The following is a 22475-nucleotide window of genomic DNA, read 5'->3' as shown; positions in this document are numbered from 1 at the left end:
TCTTAAGTGGAGCTACCACTCGCTCTCCTCCATGGCCATCTCCTTTTAGTTTTGCTCTATACAGTTCAAAAGCTTTACAACTGACTCTGTCCAATGCTGAAGAATGTTTATACATCTACTGGGAATAGAGCAGCTAGATTGCTGAGGCTGATGACATAATTATGTCAACCACAAAGCATTCTGGGATTACAGCTGTAAAGAAATGGGTCTGAAACCCTTTCTGAGAACATTCAATTTGGATGGGTGGAAGAACTAATGACTCCATTAAAACAGAAGTAATGCCGTCTATATATAAACTTGCTTATGCAGGGTTTAAGGAAGCAAACAAACAATGCTGTTCTTTGGAGCCAGTGTTTCGTGACCATCAGCTAGGCTGGAAAACTTGTCTCCAAGTCTGTCAACACAAAAATCTTAACAGCAGTAAATTTACCACTTGAAAAGCAAAGCAAAAGAAATGCCAAGGAATGATAACATAGCATCTATATCTAGGGAGGTTCTGCTTTTTTGGAAAAAGTGGATCACTGGAATGAACTGTGTTCATTCTGTCCATTCAGCTCCTACTTTGCTTTCCTTCTTAATCCCGTCTCTAGTGGTTTTAACCTGTAAAATACCTGTCAATCTTCATTCGAACTCTGTGAGCTAAATCATTGTTATTATAGACTGAAGTGAAGCAATGAATTGCCAATGGCGGCCCAGTGAACTAGAGGCTGAGCAGGGATATGAAGCCCATCTACAGACACAAACTCTGTCCCATGAACTACACTCTCGCTGATTCTTTCCTTGTTTCTCTGCCTAGAAACTAGTCACTCTCTCGTGACTGAATCGGGAGAGGCAACGACTGTCTTTCTTGCTGGACCCATGTCCATAGCTGTCAGCTTTCAGATTTGAAAATAAGGGAGTAGCAGCCTCAAAAATAAGGGATCAGCATCCTCAGCTGTCCCAGGGACAGTCTACGGGATATCTAACAATCCGGGATAGCAGTGGGAAGCAGTGGGAAAAGTCACTGGAATAAGGGAATTTCCCATGCTTTACTCAGGTGTTCATAATCTTGAGGTCAGACCACTGTCAGAGATTGTAGACAAAGTTGTCCCTGAAGACCCAACTAGCATGGAACATCCCAGCTAGTTGTTGGTATTCCCAAAATGTAACCCCGTACAGCCTTCTTTGTACAAGCCAAGGTACAGCAGCTTCATCCATAGCTTCATCCTTAAGATCAACAAAGCCCTCTAGGCTACCCTACTTGGCCCTCAAGACTCTCCTCAGATGGCAGCTCTCCTGCTCCATGCCCTCTCTGAGAACTTCTGCTTGGCTGGAATGTATCCTTGAACTGTGATAAGGCCTGGATGGAGAGGGATGTGTGGAGAAATGTCTGATTCTCAGGAGGCTGCAATGTAGAAAGGTAAGAGTTTCCCCTGTTGCCCCACCTAATTTTACCTCTGGCCTCACCCGCTACTGCCATATGGCCCCCAAAACATTGCCTGTTCTTCATAGCCCATCGCAGAATTCCAAGATTGTTTTGGATTATCATTGTTTGCCTGGTTAAAGCAATCCTTTCAAGAACATCTCCTATTAGGTGGTAGAGAAACCTGAAGCCAGACCCTGAGCATTTGCTACACTCTTTCCTCTCGCCTGTGACTCCCTATTTTCTATTTCAAAGTGAATGCCTCCCTCCTTTCCACTGCAACGACTTGTCTAAAGGGATCGAGGCTTCTTACATTCCCTCGTCTCATACTTTGTTTGTCTGTCCTCAGATCCCTCCACCCCAAACGGCTGGTCGTTCCACACACTTTATGGGAGTGCAGCTTGCTATTCAACTAAAAGGCAGCTGGAAATATTTTATATAGTGGGTGTTGTTTGTGGTGGAGGGGGCTGGAGAGTGATAGAGAGATTCTTGTTCTTCAGACATTGCCTTGATTTGTGCTTAAATCAGACAATAATGCGAATTAGTCAGAAGACACAAACTAGTTTTTCTTTTTTACATTATTTCCCATACTATCAACATTTTTACACATGCCACAACTTACACGAGAAGGGCTCAAATGCACTTTGAAATGCGAAAATGGTCTTATTAGTTTAGTGGGGGGGAAACTGTCATCCATTCCTGAGCCTTTGGGAAAGGGCAAGATAATAAAACAATAGAACAAATGAAAAAAAAGGTGGACTAAGGTGTGTACTGCCGCAGAATAAAAAAACGAGGTGAGATAGTATAACTCCATAGCACAGAGGAAGAGAAGCAAAAGTCTCAAAAAGCGATGGCAAGGGTCAACAAGCTAAGTCAACCTATCTGGCACCACAGTGCATGGGGGATTTCTTCCAGTAGGACACACAAATTAAGATTCTAGCTGACGAAACATAAAATAATGGCTGTGATTGCTGAGGCTGCAGACTGTAGAGGACCTACATTAGCTGAAGTAGTTGGGTAGAAGCCAGCGTCATTGAACAAATGGCATGGCACACTAAAGAGAAATGCACTGAGCCCAAGAGTGGTTTAATATCTTAATGGCAACCTTTCACACATACCACAAGCAGGTATTAAAACAATCTCCCTTGACTTCAATGGGAAAGATATTTCTGCAGTTCAACATAAAGCGCGTCTCCCCTTTCCCCCCCTTTGCCTGCAAGTGTGGTGAGCACTTCTGCTAAGTACAGTAAATGCTTTACTTAACCTTTTTCCCCAACAAAGTAAAAATAGCCAACTTTCCATTATTCACTGCCAAGTTCTCAATTAGCAAAAAAGGAATTCTTTATGTTAATGCATAGCCTTTGCCTAGCTATTTCAAAAATGTTAACAGTTTCCTAAAAAGTGAGCACGGCTGTTAATGAAAGCTGCCTCAGGGTATATGAAAGCTACCAGCCTGGGTTGTTTTCTTTATTTGAAGATGTTTTCCATAACTACCATATTTCTCGTTGAATTATACCAGGTGCACAGTTGGTTGCAAAAGTGGATTTCATGGAAGAAAGGCACACAATTCCTGAAGCAGGAATGGAAATAAATTAAAATACTTCTGAAATATAATATATTTTAAAATATTTTTTTTAAAAAATGCTGAAACTGAATAGAAGGGAATTATGTGTAAAGACATGGGGAATTGTCTTAAATGGACAGATCTGCTCATCTCTTAATTTAACTTAAATGTTAAACCAGCTATTCTATTCTGTGAGTACCAGTTTTTTCAGAACCAGACAGATTATGTCTTGGATTCTGCCAGCTAAAAGCTGTAAAATTATTTGGTCACAGTGACGAACTGTTCAAGGCATACTCTCCAAGCCATGGCATAGGAAAAAAGGCTGCCTCTCCTTGCTCCTGTGAGCTCTCAGAATGTGACAAGCTTCTTGGCTAGCTAGATGAAGCCACCATCATGAGCTGAATTTAGCTTTTGACTCATCACTGCAAAGCAGCCTCAGTTGCAGATTTATAGAATTGTAGAATTGAAAGGGACCAAGAGGGTCATTTAGTCTAACACCTTGCAATGCTTGAACCCATGAACCTGAGATTACGAGTCGTGCTCTATCATTTGTGCTATTCCAGGCTAATGGTTTTCTAAAATATTAATTCAGAGGGCTGTGTCAAATTCTGACAGATAACATAAACATTGGGTCTAATGCACTAAATTATGAATATTAAGAAGTGCCCCCAGGATCAAACCCAAGACCTATCTGTTCCAGCACTGAGATTCCTACAATGGCCAACCAGAAGGGTCTGGGAAGCCCACAGCAGGCTGTGAGGTGAACAGTACTTGCACAGTGTTGCTCCTGAACAATTGATGTCCCTGGAGAATATAGCCATCAATATCCAATGATAGCATTCTCAACAGTGAGTTTGTTTTAAACTCATCTGTGTTGGTGATCAACGCCACATCTGGTGGCAGAGAATGCCAAAGTTTAACCGTGTGTTTGTGTGTGTGTGTGTGTGTGTGTGTGTGTGAGAGAGAGAGAGAGAGAGAGAGAGAGAGAGAGAGAGAGAGAGAGAGAACTTCATTTTGTGTGTCATGAATCAAAGTTAACAGTTAACTGAAGCTAACTAGGATAATTTAAAATTTGTTAGGGGCTCAATCCGCCCCTAACCCATTAGATCAGAGGTAGGCAATATTTTTAGTTCCCACCTTGTGGGCCAACTTTGAGCCAGCTGCAGTTGGGGCTGAGGCTTTTAAAATAAGATTAAATCTCAGTCTATTATAGTGTGGCGGCTGGAGTGCCATAGTTGTGATACCCATCTTCAGATCCTCACTCAGCCACAAATAATGCTGAGTGACCATGGCCTCAACCATTCAGCTGCGGCCGCCTCACATATACAGAAGAACCGTGTATGATACCGTGACTTCTTTGGAAGAAAGGTAGGATAATCATACACTAAATAAACACATATTGGTAGTATCTGTAGTATACTCTTTGTAAACTACAGTGAGGGTTTTTTTATGAAAAGAAACAATGAAGCAGTGTATAGATATTATGAAATAAATAGGCTCTCTCAGCAGTGGCGTAGCGTGGGTTGTCAGCACCCAGGGCAAGGCAAGTAATTTGTGCCCCCTAACCCATGGATTTGCGCCCCCTAACCCGTGGATTTGCGCCCCCTAACCCTAACCCCCAGATGTTGCGCCCGGTGCGGCCGGCCCCCCCTGCACTCCCCACACTACGCCACTGTCTCTCAGAACTAGGAAATAGTTACATTTGACATGTCAGGTGGTGTACTAGTCACTGTGTTTGGCTGTTAACCAGAAGGTTCGTGGTTTGAGTCCTCCCAGGGCAGGATTCTTGCATTGCAGCAGGTTGAACTAGATGACCCTCAGGGCCCCTTCCAATTCTATGATTCTCTTACTTCTATCATTGTTCTTTCAGCTGCAAGTCTATAGTAGAATATTGTCTATAGTAAAATATCATCCAGGTAGACCAACAGCAGTTTCCGTCTTAATTGCTTTCTCTATCCCTTTGAGTCTTTTCCATACCCCAAACCAACAGAATAACCAAAGTTATGCAATGAAATTACCCTGTCCAAAGCCATGTGATTTATTTTTCTTTGCATTCTTCCAGATTAGCCTGATCCTTGTTTTGAGTCCAGTTGCCATGTTGCTATGTTGACAGTCATGCTGCTCTTCATGTAAGAATAGCCAGCTGCCTCCTATAATTTCTGACCTATACTTCAATCTTTCAAATAGGACTTTTCGGTTTATGGGCTCATGTATTATATATTGGCAACGTGGTTTTAAAAACAACAAGAGCATGGTGGTGGGGGGGGGGAATGAATATTGCACTGGAACAGTCTTATTCCTCAGGTAAAAATATTCCATAGAGCAAACGTACATTTTCTATTTTGAGTGCTATTCTCATTTCCAAAACTGAGTTTCTGAAATATTGATAGCTGGAATTAAAAGAAAGTGTTTCACCTAAAAAACTTTGTGCAAATGTCTTAAATGGTGGGGGGAGGGGGAGGTGAATCACACATGGAACAATCCCTCAGTGTGCCAATGGAAAGTTCTGGAAGCAAATTCAACAAATTCAACAATACAACATATTTGTCCTGTTAGTGCAAGGGCTTCTGCTTCTGTGATGGAACTTCCCCCCTCTCTCCTCCCTTTACACACCCCAAATCTGTTCTGGGTTTCCCAAAACAGTCTGGAGCAGATTTGGGAAGGGCGCAGAGGATGCACAGGAAGAGGAGAGAGAAAAATGGTTTCATTGCACAATGAGAAGCCCTTGTGCTGATGGGAGAACGCCTTGGATGCAACCCAAGGGATCTCCTTTAAGTAAAGTAGCGACTGGTGCTAAATATGGGGTTTTTTTTAGAGCTGTCAGCACACATTTTAGCTATTCATCTGCCGTAAAAGCAATTTAGCAAATAAATAACTTTGTATATTGCATGTTTTTATATTGTAAACCGCCCTGTGTACTTTGGATGAATAATGTTATATTACCAATATAACACCTTTTTACATATACTGAAGGAAATGGAAAATATCTTAACATTTAATATACAAAAGCTACTACTAATTGCTAGAAGAAATATTATTGTATTTGTCATTCTCCATCACAGTGAAACACTAGAAGCAAAAGAGAGAGCTCGACAATTACATAGTCATGCACTTAACATGCAGCTCATTGATTAATATCCTGCTGCTCATGGTCACTTGATATTTTACTATTCACTTTATTGTTGATGGTTGACTTTTTCTTAAACTATTGTTCATGAGGTCATTAGGATGTGATCATAGGGGGTTAATATTTTTTTCTGCCATTATGTTTGTGTTTTTAGTACTGTAAAATATATTTTATATTTGTGTATGTGTGTGTATTATGTGTGTGTGTGTGGTATTTATTTTGTAAATGAAAAGCGGTATTAAAAATATATATGATCCATCAATCAAATTTAGGCCTTCCTTGATTATCTCACTGAACTCCAGTTTTTTCTGTGGAACTATAATGACTACTACTGTGGGACACGGGTGGCGCTGTGGGTTAAACCACAGAGCCTAGGACTTGCTGATCAGAAGGTCGGCGGTTCGAATCTCTGCGACGGGGTGAGCGCCCATTGTTCGGTCCCTGCTCCTGCCAACCTAGCAGTTCGAAAGCACGTCAAAGTGCAAGTAGATAAATAGGTACCGCTTTATAGCGGGAAGGTAAACGGCGTTTCCGTGTGCTGCTCTGGTTCGCCAGAAGCAGCTTAGTCATGCTGGCCACATGACCCGGAAGCTGTCTGCGGACAAACGCTGGCTCCCTCGGCCAGTAAAGCGAGATGAGCGCCGCAACCCCAGAGTCGGTCACGACTGGACCTAATGGTCAGGGGTCCCTTTACCTTTACTATAATGACTACTAACATTCTGATTTACACATACTCCTCCTCAAGAAGTCTCTTCATTTCCTTTTGAAAGATTCCTCCTTGTGAGCTTTTTATCAGTTGCCTAATATCAATAAGCATGTGAGAAAGGAAAAAGGAAGAAGGCCCCCTCAAGAACTGATATTTGTACAAGCAGTAGTAAACAATAGTTAGAGACAATGCACACACCAAAGGTTAAAAGTAGCAGCAGGAAGTTGAAAACAAATCTGAACACAATACTTACAGTTGCAGACAGGTGGGGTCCATTCAGCTGGGCATGCAAGATGGCGTCATTGATTGAATTCCGGATACCCAAAAGTGCTGCTTCTAGATCATGCGATCCAGCCATTTCGTTAGTGAGATACTCCAGGGTATAGATATATTCCCTCCACTGAGAGTCCAGTTCAGATATGCTGGCAAAACAGCCCCTCATGACATTGAGACAATATCCTTCACAGGGTCTGATCAAAGTCAGACCTTGGCAATGTGGGCAATACTGCATCTTCACTAGGGCTCTGCTGCATTCCTTTGTCAACGTGGCATGTTCTGTAGCGTTCAGTACTTCAATGCCTATACCCAGGGCCTGATTGAATGTCCTGCTTGCCCAAAGAGACTTTTCCAACTTTGTAACTGCTTCTTTAGAACAGAGTCCAAATGGATTTATATCTTGCCGCGTTAGCCGCAGGCACTCTGTATACTCCTCTGACAGACTAGCCATGCCTGGGTTGATTAGGCGGCTGTAAACCAAAGGGAAGAGGCTGTCGAAGAACCGGAAAAGGACACTTTCCACTGTGGTCTGAGCGCCCAAGAGGTAGAGAGAGATGTCTGTAAAGAGCTCTTTGACAGGCTCTGCTGCTTCCTTTGACATGGATCTGTAGACAGTCTCAAACAGAGAAGTGGTATGGTTCTCAGCAAAGCGAAGCAAGGACTCAAAGGCCGCTGCAGGAAGAAGAAAAACGAAACCTTAAAAAGGTGAAGAGAAAAATTGGCTCCAGATCAACAACATGGATTATAAAATTATGCACTTGGTATATTATTACTCGGGTAGTTTCACATTATTGCACTCAAAGGCAGAGATCCCAATGATTTCAACTGGTTTTTCAAGATGGTTCAACAGTTCAACGCTGAATGGTACCAAAATCCAAAGAGCTCTACCTAAAAGAACCCCAAGAACCTCCAGAAAAACGCAGATTCAAAAAACTCCATTCCCACACAGAGCCTTGGCTTGCCCATTTTCAACTTCTGACAGGCTTTTACAACCAAGCTGTAAAATTCTGAAAATGGGGTTTATAATGGAAAGACTGACACTGTGATAACTGTAATATCGTTAACAACACCGCTCTGCTCCAATAAAACAGTTGGTATTTGCCAAGACATCTCTATTTAATTTTTTCCCCAGACTAAGTGAAGTCCAAAAACGTTTTATTTGACAGGGGAGGAAAGCTAGCTAATCATTTAAGGCAAATATGTCAATAAAATAAAAATAAAATCCACCAAAGTCTGAGCACTCCATCATATATGACCATCACATTCATCTTCCAGCTGTCATTTTCAAATATACTTAATAGAGACATGGGTTTGTTTGTTTTTTGACAGACACAAAGAAAGCATCACATTCTATGTTACAACTAATTCTGCACCTTCAGACTGTCAACACCAGGCATTATTTCAACCCACAGAACTTAAATAAGGATGATCCTAAATAAAGAATTGGTCAGGAACACGTGGAAGAAATGGGAGGATACCAGTGCAACGAATGGTTTACACATGTACGTAGGTAAATCAATTTATGACTGTATGTGTGAACTGTCACAGAAAGACTTGGAGTTAAAGACTTGTTAAGCTAAAATAACTGGAAATAGCGTCCAGATACTTAAAGGGCTTAGGATTGTATCTATGTTAACTGATAAAATAATATGTTTAATACAAGAAGGAGAAGATTTAAAGATGTTAATGTTTAATTTAAAGGGTATTAAAATTGGGATTTGGAAAACCGTTATAAGGATATGCAATGAAATTCAACTAAGGAGAAACGAGGAAGTCGTTTTACAAAGTAAATAACTGTTATTTTCAATAAGGTTATGATTTATGACTGTTATGTTTTGTTTGTTTTATGTTTTTGTTTGTCATTGATATTGTAAAAACTAATAAAACTTTTGCAAAAAAAAAAGACTTGGAGTGATAGTTACCATGTCTCTGCAGCACCCAGAGTCAGTGAGTGAGAAAAGTATGCCTCTGCTCAAATATTGCAATTTATTTGTTTCCCCTGACAATCTGTATACCACATACTTACAGTTTCTGTAAGTAGTGTACAGGAAAGCTCACTTCAATGGAGCTAAAAATGAGTGGACTGCATTAAATCAGAAATCAATTTTCTAGCTATTTAGCTAGTTATCTCCTTAACAAAAGAGAATTCCAGGACCACTGAAAGGGTTTTCCAATAGTACTTCTATGAATTCTCTCTTGTAAAATCTCCCCATCTTACAACTTTATTTGTGTGGAAGGTGAAAAAAGAAAAGAGCTCAGTGTGGCAAAGCTCATATGGAGCAGTGATGAGGCAGTGAATTAATTTAATGCAAATGTTGTTTGCATTAAGTTAGAATTAATACAAACAACATTCATAGGCCCATTATTCATATGCCCACATTTGGGACATATTGGTTGGTCCAATTAAAGGTATTTATTTTTTAAGTAACGATTATTCTCTGAGGATCTTTGTTGCTATCTGTGGGAACCTCCCATCACATACTTCTTTCTCCTATTAAAAGATTATTATCACCATTATTATTTTATTTATTAAATTTGTATACCACCCTTCATCCAAAGATCACATTATGAGGCAAAAGTGAAAGGAAAATATCAACAAGCAGAAATTTTCAGCCATGTTACATATTGTTTTGTGCCATCAGAGGAAATCGTTTCTATTCTTCTAACTATAAATTGAGGGAACTGAAATGAAATTGCAACATGTTTTGGAGAAGACAAGATTTACTCTTAAGCATGTGTACATACTTCAGAAAGCACCCCCTATTTGTTTGTAATAAGAAAAATGAGAACAGCCACATATTCACCATCTGTAGTCCTAAAGGCATTTTGTTTTTTCCATAGTTACAAGGCACCAAGAAATAGTTTCAGACAATCAAATTACTGGAATGATATTTCCATCCCTCTAATTAGGTATAATGGTGCTATGTGCAGATGAATAACTTCTGTCACACACAAAAGAATTCCGCTCTGATTTGTACAAAAGAGGCAACTTGCCATCTTGTTTTGGAGTTTTATTAATGATGCACTTTCAATATACCTCCCAGAAACCTTGATAAGCAATTTATCAAACCAACAGTCGACCTTGTTATAAACAGAGGGTGTCAGCTTTTGCTGGCAAATGTAGAAACCTTTACAGCCATTGAAGAACGGAAAAATCACATGTATAAAGTGACTAAAATGTGCATTTTTTTTAATTGGAAAGCCCTAAGATGTGCCCCCTGGACTTTTAATTATTAGACAGACTGTGCCCCATGGCCGACTCAAAATGTACACATTCCAACAACTGATAGCGCCGGCTTCTCTCAGTGCAGCACCTTAGTCATAGCGAGGGATGAGTGAACATATTGATTTGGGTTTCTCTCGGTTTCTTGTTTTTCCAATCTTAAATTCAGTTCTCAACATCAGCTTGTGGTTTGTCTTTTTTAGCTGGAGAACTGCACTGTGAAATTCAGAGAAGTGTGAATGGTTATGCTTTGGTTTGTGAATTGTTATGAAAACTGCAGATTCAGTAAATTCCCCTTCAAATGTGAACTGAATCAAATTTCTTCTTCAGCCTTAGACAGAACATTATATGATGTGATGAAACAAGAAGTCTCAGATTAAAATCTCACTTATGTCACCAAATGACTAAGCAATCTTTTGGTCTCAATCCCCCACCTACGCTATTGAGATAATAAGGCTGACGCTGAGATAATGTAAATGATTTTATAAGGATTACTAATATTTATTTTGAACGATCAAAATAAGCTACATTAATTTTATTCTGCATTCGTGTGTGTATTTCCTGCTGCTATTGGCTAAGTTATATATAAACTACACACTGGAAATCAAACAGCTCTTCTGGAAATACACTTTTCCATGAAAGGAATCTTATCTTTACAGCAAATGACTTTCCTCACCACAAGAAAGGTGGACTGCAGCCAAGTAGCTATAACAACATGAAACCTACTTGGTGTTCTTCAAAAACAAAAGGAAACCAAAGGCAAAACCCTGCCCACAGACACATAGTTTAGGTAAGATGAAAGAAAGTTGGAAGGGAAGGGAAGAAAATGTGAATTGTCAACTTTTGAGCTATGAAAAGATAATCAAGAAACAATGAATAACCAAGAGGAATTTTTAGAAGAGTCTTGGCGGGGGGGGGGGGGGAGAGAAAAAAATCAATTATTTTATTTATGATTTATTAAATTTATATCGTGTCCTCCTTCCCAAAGGAGCCCAGGCTGGAAAACACATAAGCAATAAAATAATAATAATCTAAAAACCACTGCAGTGCAGATGCGGACTGGGAAGGATCTCAACTTAAAAGGGCTTGTTGTAAAAGGAAGGTCTTCAGTAGGTGCCAAAATGACAACAGAGATTGCATGTGTCTGATATTCAGGGGGAGGGAATTCCAAAGGGCAGGGACCACAACATAAAATGCTCAATTCCTACATGTGAAAATGATTTCCTGATAAGATGGTATCTGCAGGAGGCCCCCAATTGCAGATTGACTGCGTATATAAGGGGTGAGACGTTATTTTAGGTATCACAGTATCAAGCTGTACAGGGGTTTACCAACACCCAAACCTGCACCCAAAACCAGCACCATGAACAAATATTAGGCAGGAGATAATACCATGCATATGGGACGCCCAGTGCCTACATGGTCTATTGTGCTTTGTCTCCAGTTCTTTAGTATCTAACTTGTCACTGAAGTTCCCTTGAGTACACTCCCAAATTAAGCTTGCTCAAACTGCTTGTACAGTATACATACATAACGCGGCCAGGTGATCTTCCCTCCAGGCACTGACCGCCAAACCCAGCAAGTTTGATCTACCATATGCCATCAGACGATGCTATTTGATAGATATTATCTTGCAACTGTTTCCACTGGAGTAAATGCTAACATTTTCTGTACTAATACAAATAAAATGTTTTGCAACACATCAGAGATCCACTCACAACAAAATACAACAAAATTTGGGAGACTTTCGGACCTTGAGTCTAATTTGTTTTCATTTGAATCATTTGGCTGTCTCTTTAACTTAAAACAGCTCAGGGCCACAGTACCTCAATGATCACCTCTCTCCATATGAGCCAACCTGGACCCTGAAATCTAAGGCCCTTTTTCATATGCCCCTCCATGAAAGGTCCAGAGGGAGGCAACAGGAGAACAGGCCTTTTCTACAGCGGCTCCCCGTTTGTGGAATGCTCTCCCCAGGGAAGCTCGCCATCTCGGGTTAAGTACTTAATTCGTTCTGGAGATCCGTACTTAACCTGAAACTGTTCTTAACCTGAAGCACCACTTTAGCTAATGGGGCCTCCAGCTGCTGCCACGCCACCAGAGCATGATTTCTGTTCTCATCCTGAAGCAAAGTTTTTAACCCAAGGTACTATTTCTGGGTTAGTGGAATCTGTAACCTGAAGCGTATGTAACCCGAGGTACCACTGTATATACGTAGGCACCAGGCAAAACTATCTGTGGCCTTTTAGTAGTGAGTGGGGTGTTTCTAATGTATTCCCCCACCCTGCTTGTTTTTAATTTATCTAATGGGTTTTTGTTTGGTTGATTGTAAGTTGCTTCAGGTTGCCTTGGGCAAATAAAATGTTATTATAATAATAATAATAATAATAATAATAATAATAATAATAATACAGTCATAACTCGGGTTACAGATGCTTCAGGTTGTGTTTTATTGGGTTACGGACCGCTGAAACCCAGAAGTACCAGAACAGATTACTTCCAGGTTTCGGCGGTCGCGCTTGCACAGAAGTGCCAAATCTCAACCCGCGTGTATGCAGACGTGCAGCTGCAGGTTGCGAACGTGCATCCCACACTAATCACGTTCGCAACCTGAGCATCCACTATAATAATAATAATAATGGGAGAAATTAGCAGAGGTGCACAACTTTTTCCTTTTGGAATGTAATATAAATATAAGCGGCTTTAAAGCCTTAGCCAAGCCTTTGAATTTTTAAAATATACATTCACACTGCTGAATATTTCATGAAAACAGGTCAAAGTCATCCTCCAAGGAGAGAATCCTGTTTAAACATTTTATCATGTGCTCACAGCATGCTTGACATTGCAGCTGATGTTGCGTCTGTGATGCCCAAACACAGCTGATCAAACACAGCTCACCTCTGGAAACTTCATGTCTCAACTGCTGGTCTTTTAAAATGAGCTTCTGGAGATGAGCCAAGTCATTACAAGATTCCACACTCTCTTTGACTATGCATTGGAGGTAGAGGGAACCTCCATGCTGAGCAGATAATGAGTTTGTACCTTGGGGAACTCAGCTGACTTCCAACATTAGCAGACAATAAAACTGAAACAATGCCTAATGCATGACGCAGAAAAGATTACCCCCAAATTACATACTTGTCTCCCACATAGCATGCTTATTCAGATTATTCAGAATACTTTAGCACAAAACATCACATTCTCAAGGGATGGAGTCATTATGATAGAATAGGAAGGGGGAGCCTCTGCGTCAAAGTCCTTGCCTCAGCTAGGATGTAAATGGATTGAAGCGAGATTTATTTTGCCCTAAAAGGGGATAAAGCTAGGCGTGTGTTTCGATTTTAGGTTTTCCGTTACCTAACTCCACTTGCTTTACACCTGTGCAAATCAGAACCAGATGCTCAGCATTTCAGAAACCCAACTTTATAATATCCACAGCCCTGGGAAAGTGTAGTGGAAGATAAGAGAAAGGGCCCCTGGGTCAGGAAGAAAGTGTTATCATAAAGTCTACATATGACTTCCATATGATGTATGCAAAGAAAAGGGAAAACCATGCTTCAGTGGAGAAAGTAGATCTTGGCTCTGTTTGCATCAGGGGTTGGAAGCATGTCACATCCCAGATGCTGCTGGAACATAACTCTCAGCATCCTTGACCGTGGCCCTTGATGGCTACATCTGACAGAAGTTGAAGTCCAACAACACCTGGAGGGAAACAGATTCCCCACCCCTGGTCTGCATGAAAAGAGTAACTTCATGATACAAAATCTGTAGGAAGATGTAGCTTTTTAGATGCGGGGTGGGTTTTCCCAAGCATGCTGAGTGAAAAGTATTTTCCAAGAATACAATGGCAAATAACATGGGTAATCACAGTAGCCAGGAAACTCAGTATCTGCTGAAGGAAAGGGAACTGCAGTGATATGTGCAGCCACATGGAAAAAGAGATCCACAGTTTGATGGAATTAAAATCACATTAGCTGTCTATGTTTTCTCAGACTTAAAAAGGAGAGTGGGTAACAGTGATAAAGAAACCTACACCTGTCTACCTAGGTAGGTGGGCACAGGATTACAACTTAAAGTACAGTATGCTAAAAGAAGAAGAAAACACTATATATTTAAGGAATGTCCTCTGAAGTGGGAAGTGGTGGTTTTAATTAGGTTTCTACCTTTGAATTTCACAAATACAGGTGTCCTGGATTATGAGAAGGCAGGTGAAGAGACAGAATACTCAATGTCAGGCGCAACTCAGCACCTGTAGTTTATTGTCTTTTCAGACCCTGAAACTGGGATCTGATACAATACCGTCTTCCTAGCTGGACCAGTAATATACTCTCTGGTTAGCAGCACTAACAATGTTAGAGACTGTGAAAACAAACATGTGCTCTTTGTTTCTTCAGTGGGTTTTTTCTTTGTGAGCATGTGAATATGCATCTCTATGCTCTTACAGAGAAGGAAAATGTGAATGTGTGTGTGTGTGTGTGTGTGTGTGTGTGTGTGTGGATACACACTGTGCATGAGTTTAAATATGTGTCTGTTATTATATACTTCTCATGCTGGTAATATGAAAATTGGCATGTTATTCTTCAATCTTGAAATTTAGCTATAGAAAGAACAAATATGTCCCAAATGTAAAAGCAGTATCAGGGCAAAAAAAGAAAACAGAGCAAGCCCCCTGATATTTTAAATCTCAGACTACACAGTGACTTTGAAAGAAGATGCACTATATTAATTACTGAAAAGAAAACAGAAAAAGAAAAAAGCGAGCACATTGATGTATTTGTTAAACATTTTCATTTCCCATAAAACCTCAAGACTACATTCTTTTCAGCTTTGTGACTGCTGACAGCAACAGATTTAAAACAAAGCAGGATTTTATTTTCACAATCCTCTCTTGTTATTATAGCTTACTATTGTAATACCCTTTAACATTAGCAGACCCTACTGTATGGTGCAGTTGCATGGAACTAGCAGGCAGCACAAGGTTATTTTAAAGAACTGGGCAGAACGGCTTGAATGCAAATGCTCAGAACTAGGTGTCTTTCCAAACTCTTGGTCTACCAGAGTGGTTCACCAGAAAAAAATAGAGATCTGAGCTTGGCAAAGTGGGACCATTAAAGAAACACTTGGCACTGTCGACATTTTGATTTAGTGGCAATATGGTACTTCATGGTACTTCACACACAACTGAATGAAATATGCTATGGAATTACAAATGCACTTGCCTTGTTTTTGTTTTTGCTTAATGAGAGAAATACAGTTGGTTGGTGTGTGTCCTTCTGTTTCTTTCGAGAGATACACTCTGGCTATAGTTGTCCATGCTCTGGTTGTGCTCACAAGATAGGGCAGGAAGTTGGGGACGCGAGAATCCCTTGAATACTGGAAATGGGTTTAAATGACCTCACCTTTATGGGTTACAGCATTCACAGTTCAGCATGGCTTAGGGCAGGAATGGTACAATGGACCACCTAACTATGTGGCCACTCAGCTCATATGCTGGAAGCCAAGCTTGGGCCCACTACAGTATGGATTGATACTGTGGCCCACCATCATCAACGTGGAAGAGTTGAGGGCATGCTAGCCTCCAAGCTAGGCATAATGCATTTTTGAACAATGTTTTTACTCACATCCATGGTGTCAGGCATACTTCCTCCTAATATATGTTCTCTCTCTCTCTCTTTACACATACTTATTTACAGAACCACATCACAAAATTTGGAGAACTACAAGTTTGGAAAGATCTTTCGGTTAGCATGAAAAACTGACCTGAAGAAATCTCTCCCCTATTCCTATTTGAAAAGTAATGTGGGTAGCAAGTGAGGAGACAGCCTCTTCTGTGGTGCTGCCCCTCACAGGTAACACCTTCTTCCCCAGAAAGGTTTGATACTTTAGAAAGGTGGTGGATTAAAGCAATTCTTTTCTCCTGAACTTTTAAACTAAAAGAACAAGGATGATGTTTTATAACCACATCAAAGTTTTTTTATGTTGTTGGATTTTATTGCTGCTTTTATCTTGTTTCATCTTGTTTGGCTTGTTTTATAATTCTGCTATTGCATTTTATAGCTTTTTCTTTTTGTATTCTGCTTTACTTTTCTCTGTATCCTTGCCTTCTGAATTTACATTACTAAAATTGAAGGGTGGAGTGTTTATTTATCCAAACAAATATCACATAAAAACAAAGAATGAAATACATAAAGAATGTTTTCTCATGGAAGATGAGCAGTGTTTGGGACATGGTACCTAAAGAGCATGGAGTCCTTAGCAAGTCCAGCCCTCTGTGTATTTACTTGAAGACAAGGCCCCAGGCCTTGAGTGGGGCATATTCCCAACTGAGCACATAGAACCACAAATTAAAGAAACAAATAGTCTTACCAACTTGATGTGTTTCCATGTAGTCTCTGTAGCAGTCTGTCTGTACAGCCTTTTATAATTGTGGTGGCCACTCACAAATGTGTAGTGAGACTGCAATATTAATAATCTATGACGAGAAGGCTGGGGTTTCCCATAACAGGTTTGATTTAGTGATTTTAGCCTTACTTTGTGCCTCTCTATCCCCAGTGTCATTACCAAAACCATATTCTCAGACCTTTATCAGCTGAATGAATCCAGGACTAGTATAAAATATTTCCCATCTGATGAAGCCAATTTTGTGTCTAATTCCAGCCTGCTGCTGCATCAAAGTCAATTGACCGCGTAAGTGTCAGGAATCTAAATCTAGTGCTGGCATTGAGGCAGTGAGATTTGTTGTTCAGCAGAGATGTGAATGAGTGTGGGCTCGTCCATGTCAAAACATTCTCAGGCATAGTAATGCTAGGGAACAAAAAGGTCAGTGAAACTTGTGACTGGCTGACTTGGACTTCCAGGAGTGTGTGGGACTACGATTCTCCACGATGTGCCTCTTTTGGCACCCTTCAAATACCTGACCAATCGTGCATCTGTAAGTAAACAGTTGTATTACAAAGTCACTGCAAGTCTCCATTAGTCTCTTTCAGGAAAGAAATTGACCCGGCAAAATTGCTGTGAGAGTGTCCTAAGGCAGAAGGGGAGAAGAAAGCAATTTCCAGAGAACTAGCCCCCTTCCTTCCTTCTAGTCCTGTGATGAAATTTTCTCCCATTTTTCCCAGCACATTTTCAATTAATGGAATAAGAAACTGCATTACAATTACCAAAAGAAATTTGTTTGGTGAAATGGTTGGGGTCTGGAGTTGTTACTGTCCTTACATACTTTCAAGATGTGTGAAGTGTATCTGTAAGTAATACTTATTGGGTGCCTGTCCTCCAAAACCCCATGACATCCTTGGCTGGATTTTCCTGTAAGTACACTTTGGTGGAGGGACACGAGTGGCGCTGTGGTCTAAACCACTGAGCCTAGGGCCTGCTGATCGGAAGGTCGCGGTTTGAATCCCCGGGATGGGATGAGCTCCTGTTGCTCGGTCCCAGCTCCTGCCAACCTAGCAGATCGAAAGCACACCAAAAGTGAAAGTAGATTAATAGGTACCACTCTGGTGGGAAGGTAAACATGTGCTGCTCTGGTTTCGCCAGAAATGGCGTAGTCATGCTGGCCACATGACCCGGAAAAACGTTGGCTCCTCAGCCAGTAAAGTGAGATGAGTGCGGCAACCCCAGAGTCGTTCGCAACTGGACTTATCTGTCAGGGGTCCTTTACCTTTACCTTTTTACGCTTTGGTGGGGAGGCTATCTCTTCTTCTTTGGTGATCACTCGTGGCCGAGTAAGATTGTCTTTAATGAACATGGTCTTAACGGTGTCCTGCTGAGAGCCTGAGGGCCCTACTCCTGCCTGTATCTACCTGGCACAGGGCGGCACCTCACAGGACTGCTGCCATACCCTCCAACATTTCTCCAACGAAAATAGAGACATCCTAAGGAAAAGCAGGACATACTGGAATCAAATCAGAAACCAGGATGACTTCTCTAAATCAGAGCCATCCCTGGAAAATAGGGACACTTGGAGGTTCTGTGCTGCTGCCGCCCAGCAAGTATCACCCTGCTGAAAGCCTGAGGGTCCTGCCACTGCCTCTCTCCACCTGGCACAGGGCAGGGGGTGATGTCTTTAACCTACATCCTATGGCCTTTTAAAATGTGTTGGGCGATTATTGGGTTGTTGGTGTTCTTTTTTGATTATGTATTTTGTGGTTTTATATTCTGATTTTATTCTGTGAACTGCCCTGAGACCTGAATTAAGACAGCAGAAAAAAGAATTCACATTTTCTAGAGATAAAAAAATATTGAGCAGAATGGTTTTTAAAGTTAAGTAATAGCCTGCATATATAAAATAGAAAGACTTGCACCATAGAAATAATCAAGCACCATTGGTTTTTATTTATCGATAGTTAAATTTATAGCCTGCTTTCCCCCTCTGGTGGAGATGCTCAGAGCAGCCAACAAAACATATTTTTAAAAACCTGTAATATCTATTTTAAAAACATCAGCACCACAACACTAAGGATAGCATGAAGAAATACTAAAACCAGCACTTAAAAAACCGCTAAAACCAGTATTAAAAACATTTAAAACAGCATTTAAAACCAAGAGAGCCAGGACTAGCACTTAATCTACAGAGCAGTAAAATGACTTGCTTAAAAAGTAATGTCTTCAAAATGCTGGCAGTACCCAGTTTCAGGCCTCAGGAGCCCTGGGCAAACAGCTTCCCTCTCCTACATGCCCTGCTATGGGGCTTGATCTCAACGTGGTTTGTTGGTTTCCTGGTTTGTTAATGTACATTTAAGGTAGATCTAACCAGATCAGCTGTAACTGGGAACTCTGGCTAAGTACAAGGCAGGATCTTTGTGCCCAAGACAGCAAGCAGTGAGCCAAGAGGAGGGGAAAGAGTTCCCAGAAGTGGCGGTTAGGCATTGGAATCTGTTGTTGGTGTATGTAAGGGCGGGGGGTGGCAATTGCCTTCCTTTATGGGTACTCCGTTAAAGGAATCCAGCGGTCGTGGATCCTGTCCGATGCCCTGCTGTGGCTGGGGGCCATGGCACGACCCCCGGTGACATCAGGGGAGAGCTTACAGTTGTATTTGCATCAACAGGCTCCCCCTACTGGTGGTTAACCCTTGTTAGACTCACCCCTCCCTGAGGGGTGGAGTCAAACTTTGTGGTTTTTTTCCAATGCCTAAGCCAATACCTCTCACATGCTGTAATTAATAAAGCTGTGGCCTTTTGTAGCCCATTAACCTTAAATACTGTGTCCATGTTTCAGTTACAGATAGGTAGCCGTGTTGGTCTGCCATAGTCAAAACAAAAAAAATTCCTTCCAGTAGCACCTTAAAGACCAACTAAGTCAGTTCTTGGTATGAGCTTTCGTGTGCATGCACACTTCTTCAGATACACTGAAACAGATACACACGAAAGCTCATACCAAGAACTGACTTAGTTGGTCTTTAAGGTGCTACTGGAAGGAATTTTTTTTGTTTTGACTATGGCAGACCAACACGGCTACCTATCTGTAACTGGAACCGAAACTTCTGTTTCAGTGTATCTGAAGAAGTGTGCATGCACACGAAAGCTCATACCAAGAACTGACTTAGTTGGTCTTTAAGGTGCTACTGGAAGGAATTTTTTTTGTTTTGACTGTGTCCATGTGTCTTTCTTGTCCACAAGCGTGGGGGGAGGGTCCTCGAATCACAAGTGGTGGACCTTGGGGGTCTCAAATTTCAGCAATACCATCTGCGACGCCAAAATTCACTGCCCCCTACCTCTTCCATTCTACATCATAGTTGTTGTGCCCCCTACAACGCCCCTGAGACTCCATGCCCAGTGCAACCAAACAATTCATGCTTCCCTAAATCCCTCTCTGTTCCTAGTCCTGACGCCCATTCCTGTTGTTTTAAACAGTGGCTTATGAATCCTCAAACAATTACCTGAACCAGGCCATCAACTTAGAAGTACTCTATGTGTTTAAAAACCAAACCACATGGAATAGCCTCACAAATGACTGGCTGCCCCGCATTTCAGAAAACTCTCAGCAGATGGAAAACGAGCATGTTATGGAGAAAACACTGAGCTTTCAGTGTGCATTTGGGGGCAACCTGAATTTAGTTACTAAATTGAACATATACTGGTGGTTTAAAAAATTCTTTGTTCCTATTCTACTTTTATCTTCCAGTGTTTCTGCAGCTACATATGCTGGCTATGGTAGGTTATATAAACAAATAACTGATTCTGTTTATTATTCTCTATACTGTGTTTCAGCATAATTGTATATTATTTCATATACCGTAATTGGATAGCAGTGTTTATTCTTGTAAAAGTGAGCAGCTTAGAGTAAAGCAAATTTGTAGGAGCAGAAAAAAGGCTGGAGTCCAGATGTGGCTCAATCTATGGCATGCAAGGTTTCTTCTATTGATGAGAGAGAGAGAGAGAGAGAGAGAGAGAGAGAGAGAGAGAGAGAGAGAGAGAAGAAGGAAAAAAGTGGTGTTAGTGCAGCGTTTGCTAACTGGCTGTGGTTCCACGTGCAGGCCGGGGCTGATGGAAGTTGTAAAAACATCTTTAGGGCACCAAGTTGGCAAAGGCTGTGTTAGTATATAACGTCTGCAACAGGCAGAAACTTCTCTTCTAGAGGGATTGCGAATGTAGACTGAATTTGAAGGTTCAGGAAATGATATTTCCATGCATCCAGATGACCCTGCTGTGCATAAAATTCTTAGAGGTAGGACAGTATTTTCAGCTGATTTGGGTTTTGGACATTGATGGAGGAGTGAAAAACAAATGTATTTAAAGATAGAGGAACAACAGGGCAAATTTTCACCGAAGGGGATTCAGCTGGAACTCACTGGAGTTCAGTTCTAGCACCTCTCATCTGGACGTCATTGCCATTCTACGAGACTGAGGGAGGTGTTCATGGTGAGTTCCAGCAGCTCTTTTTCTAGAAAAATAGCACCCCCCTTCAGAGGGGCCAACCAATTCAACCTGGAAATTGTATCCAATTCAGTGAAAAAATTTAGAAGTTAGAAAAATGTGTCAAGGTTCCCTGCACCAAATAAATCCTACAGTTTGGCTGGTCCCAGAAGAGCTCTGTTGCCTTCAAATTTCATCCATTTCTGTTTTCTGATTTCCCGCTATAGTCAATAGGAGGCAAGAAACAGGCCTTTGGACTTAAGAGATATAATGCGGTCCTGAATAACAAGCCCAATCAGAAAGACAGTGGATCCCAAACAGCTCAAGTTGTTTTGTAACGCTACAGATACAATGTGAAGCCTGTGACTGGTGCACACCACTAGGAAGCTAGCAGTGCATAAGGGAAACAGGAATGTGATGAAACAGAAGGGGCAGCCTGGCAAAAATATAATGGAGCAGCCTGATTAACAGATCTGCTGGATCTTAAACCCACTCATTCCAGAAGATCTAACCTTAGGATTGTTCCCTATGTTGGTGGGGACAAATGAGTGAATTTGACCCCACTCTTTCGCAAAGGGGGCTTGGCTGGCATCCACTTCATCATCTTTTAGCCATCAAATTAAGAACTTCTTTAATATCCCCTTAGGAATTTTAATGATTTCTTACTTTGAAATAGTATTGGGAGAAAAGAATCCTATGTCTTAAAACAATAGAAGGAAAGTTCTTACTTTGCTGCTTCAACTGCATTTAAAAACAAAACAAAATACCATGCCAAATGCTGTTGCTTATAATTTTTAATTGGTTTACTGCGTCGATTGTTATTGTTTTGTTTTCAGTTACATTGTAAATGGTGGTGGGGTAAATATTCTGAAGGGCACCATAAATAGAAATAAAAAAATAATTCATTGGTTCTGTGCACACCAAACACTTGTCTCAGTATGAGTACAGGATATCCAGCAGGATGCTATACATTTAGCTATCTACTGTATTTATCAGTCTCTTTTACAGTAAATAAAAACCCCATCAAAGCTATTTGACCCCTCCCCCCCAAAAAACATATAAAAACAATTTAAAACCAGAGAAAATGTAAAACACTCATTTCTCAAAACCCTTCCCTCTGCGGAAGCATCATAGACACATACAGATGTATGGGTAAATGTTCCACATTGCATTGTGTGCCCAAAGAATGATGGGCCACTATAGAAAACATGCCTGAAGTTAAAATGGGTTGCTGTATTATCAAACCTTGCTTTGGTTCCCAGCATCTACTGGCATCCATTCATATAAACATACCTCCCTGTGAGTGAACCTTCAGACAATTTTA

General features: G+C 40.9%; 1 protein-coding gene across 2 annotated transcripts in view; it reads right to left on the bottom strand.

Annotated features, from left to right (window-relative positions):
• Positions 1–22475, bottom strand: part of LOC309369532 (glypican-5-like) — a 384544-nt gene that overhangs the window by 263645 nt on the left and 98424 nt on the right. For both annotated transcript variants that reach the window (XM_081910420.1, XM_081910421.1), the window contains exon 3: positions 7053–7747. In XM_081910420.1, the coding sequence (XP_081766546.1) occupies positions 7053–7747 (695 nt within the window). The remainder of the gene's footprint in view (positions 1–7052; positions 7748–22475) is intronic.

The sequence above is a fragment of the Podarcis melisellensis genome (genome assembly GCF_964234715.1).
Source record: "Podarcis melisellensis genome assembly, chromosome: 5".
Lineage (NCBI taxonomy): Eukaryota > Metazoa > Chordata > Lepidosauria > Squamata > Lacertidae > Podarcis > Podarcis melisellensis.
The sequence above is the reverse complement of the archived record's forward strand: the minus strand, read 5'-3'. Positions and strand labels throughout refer to the sequence as shown.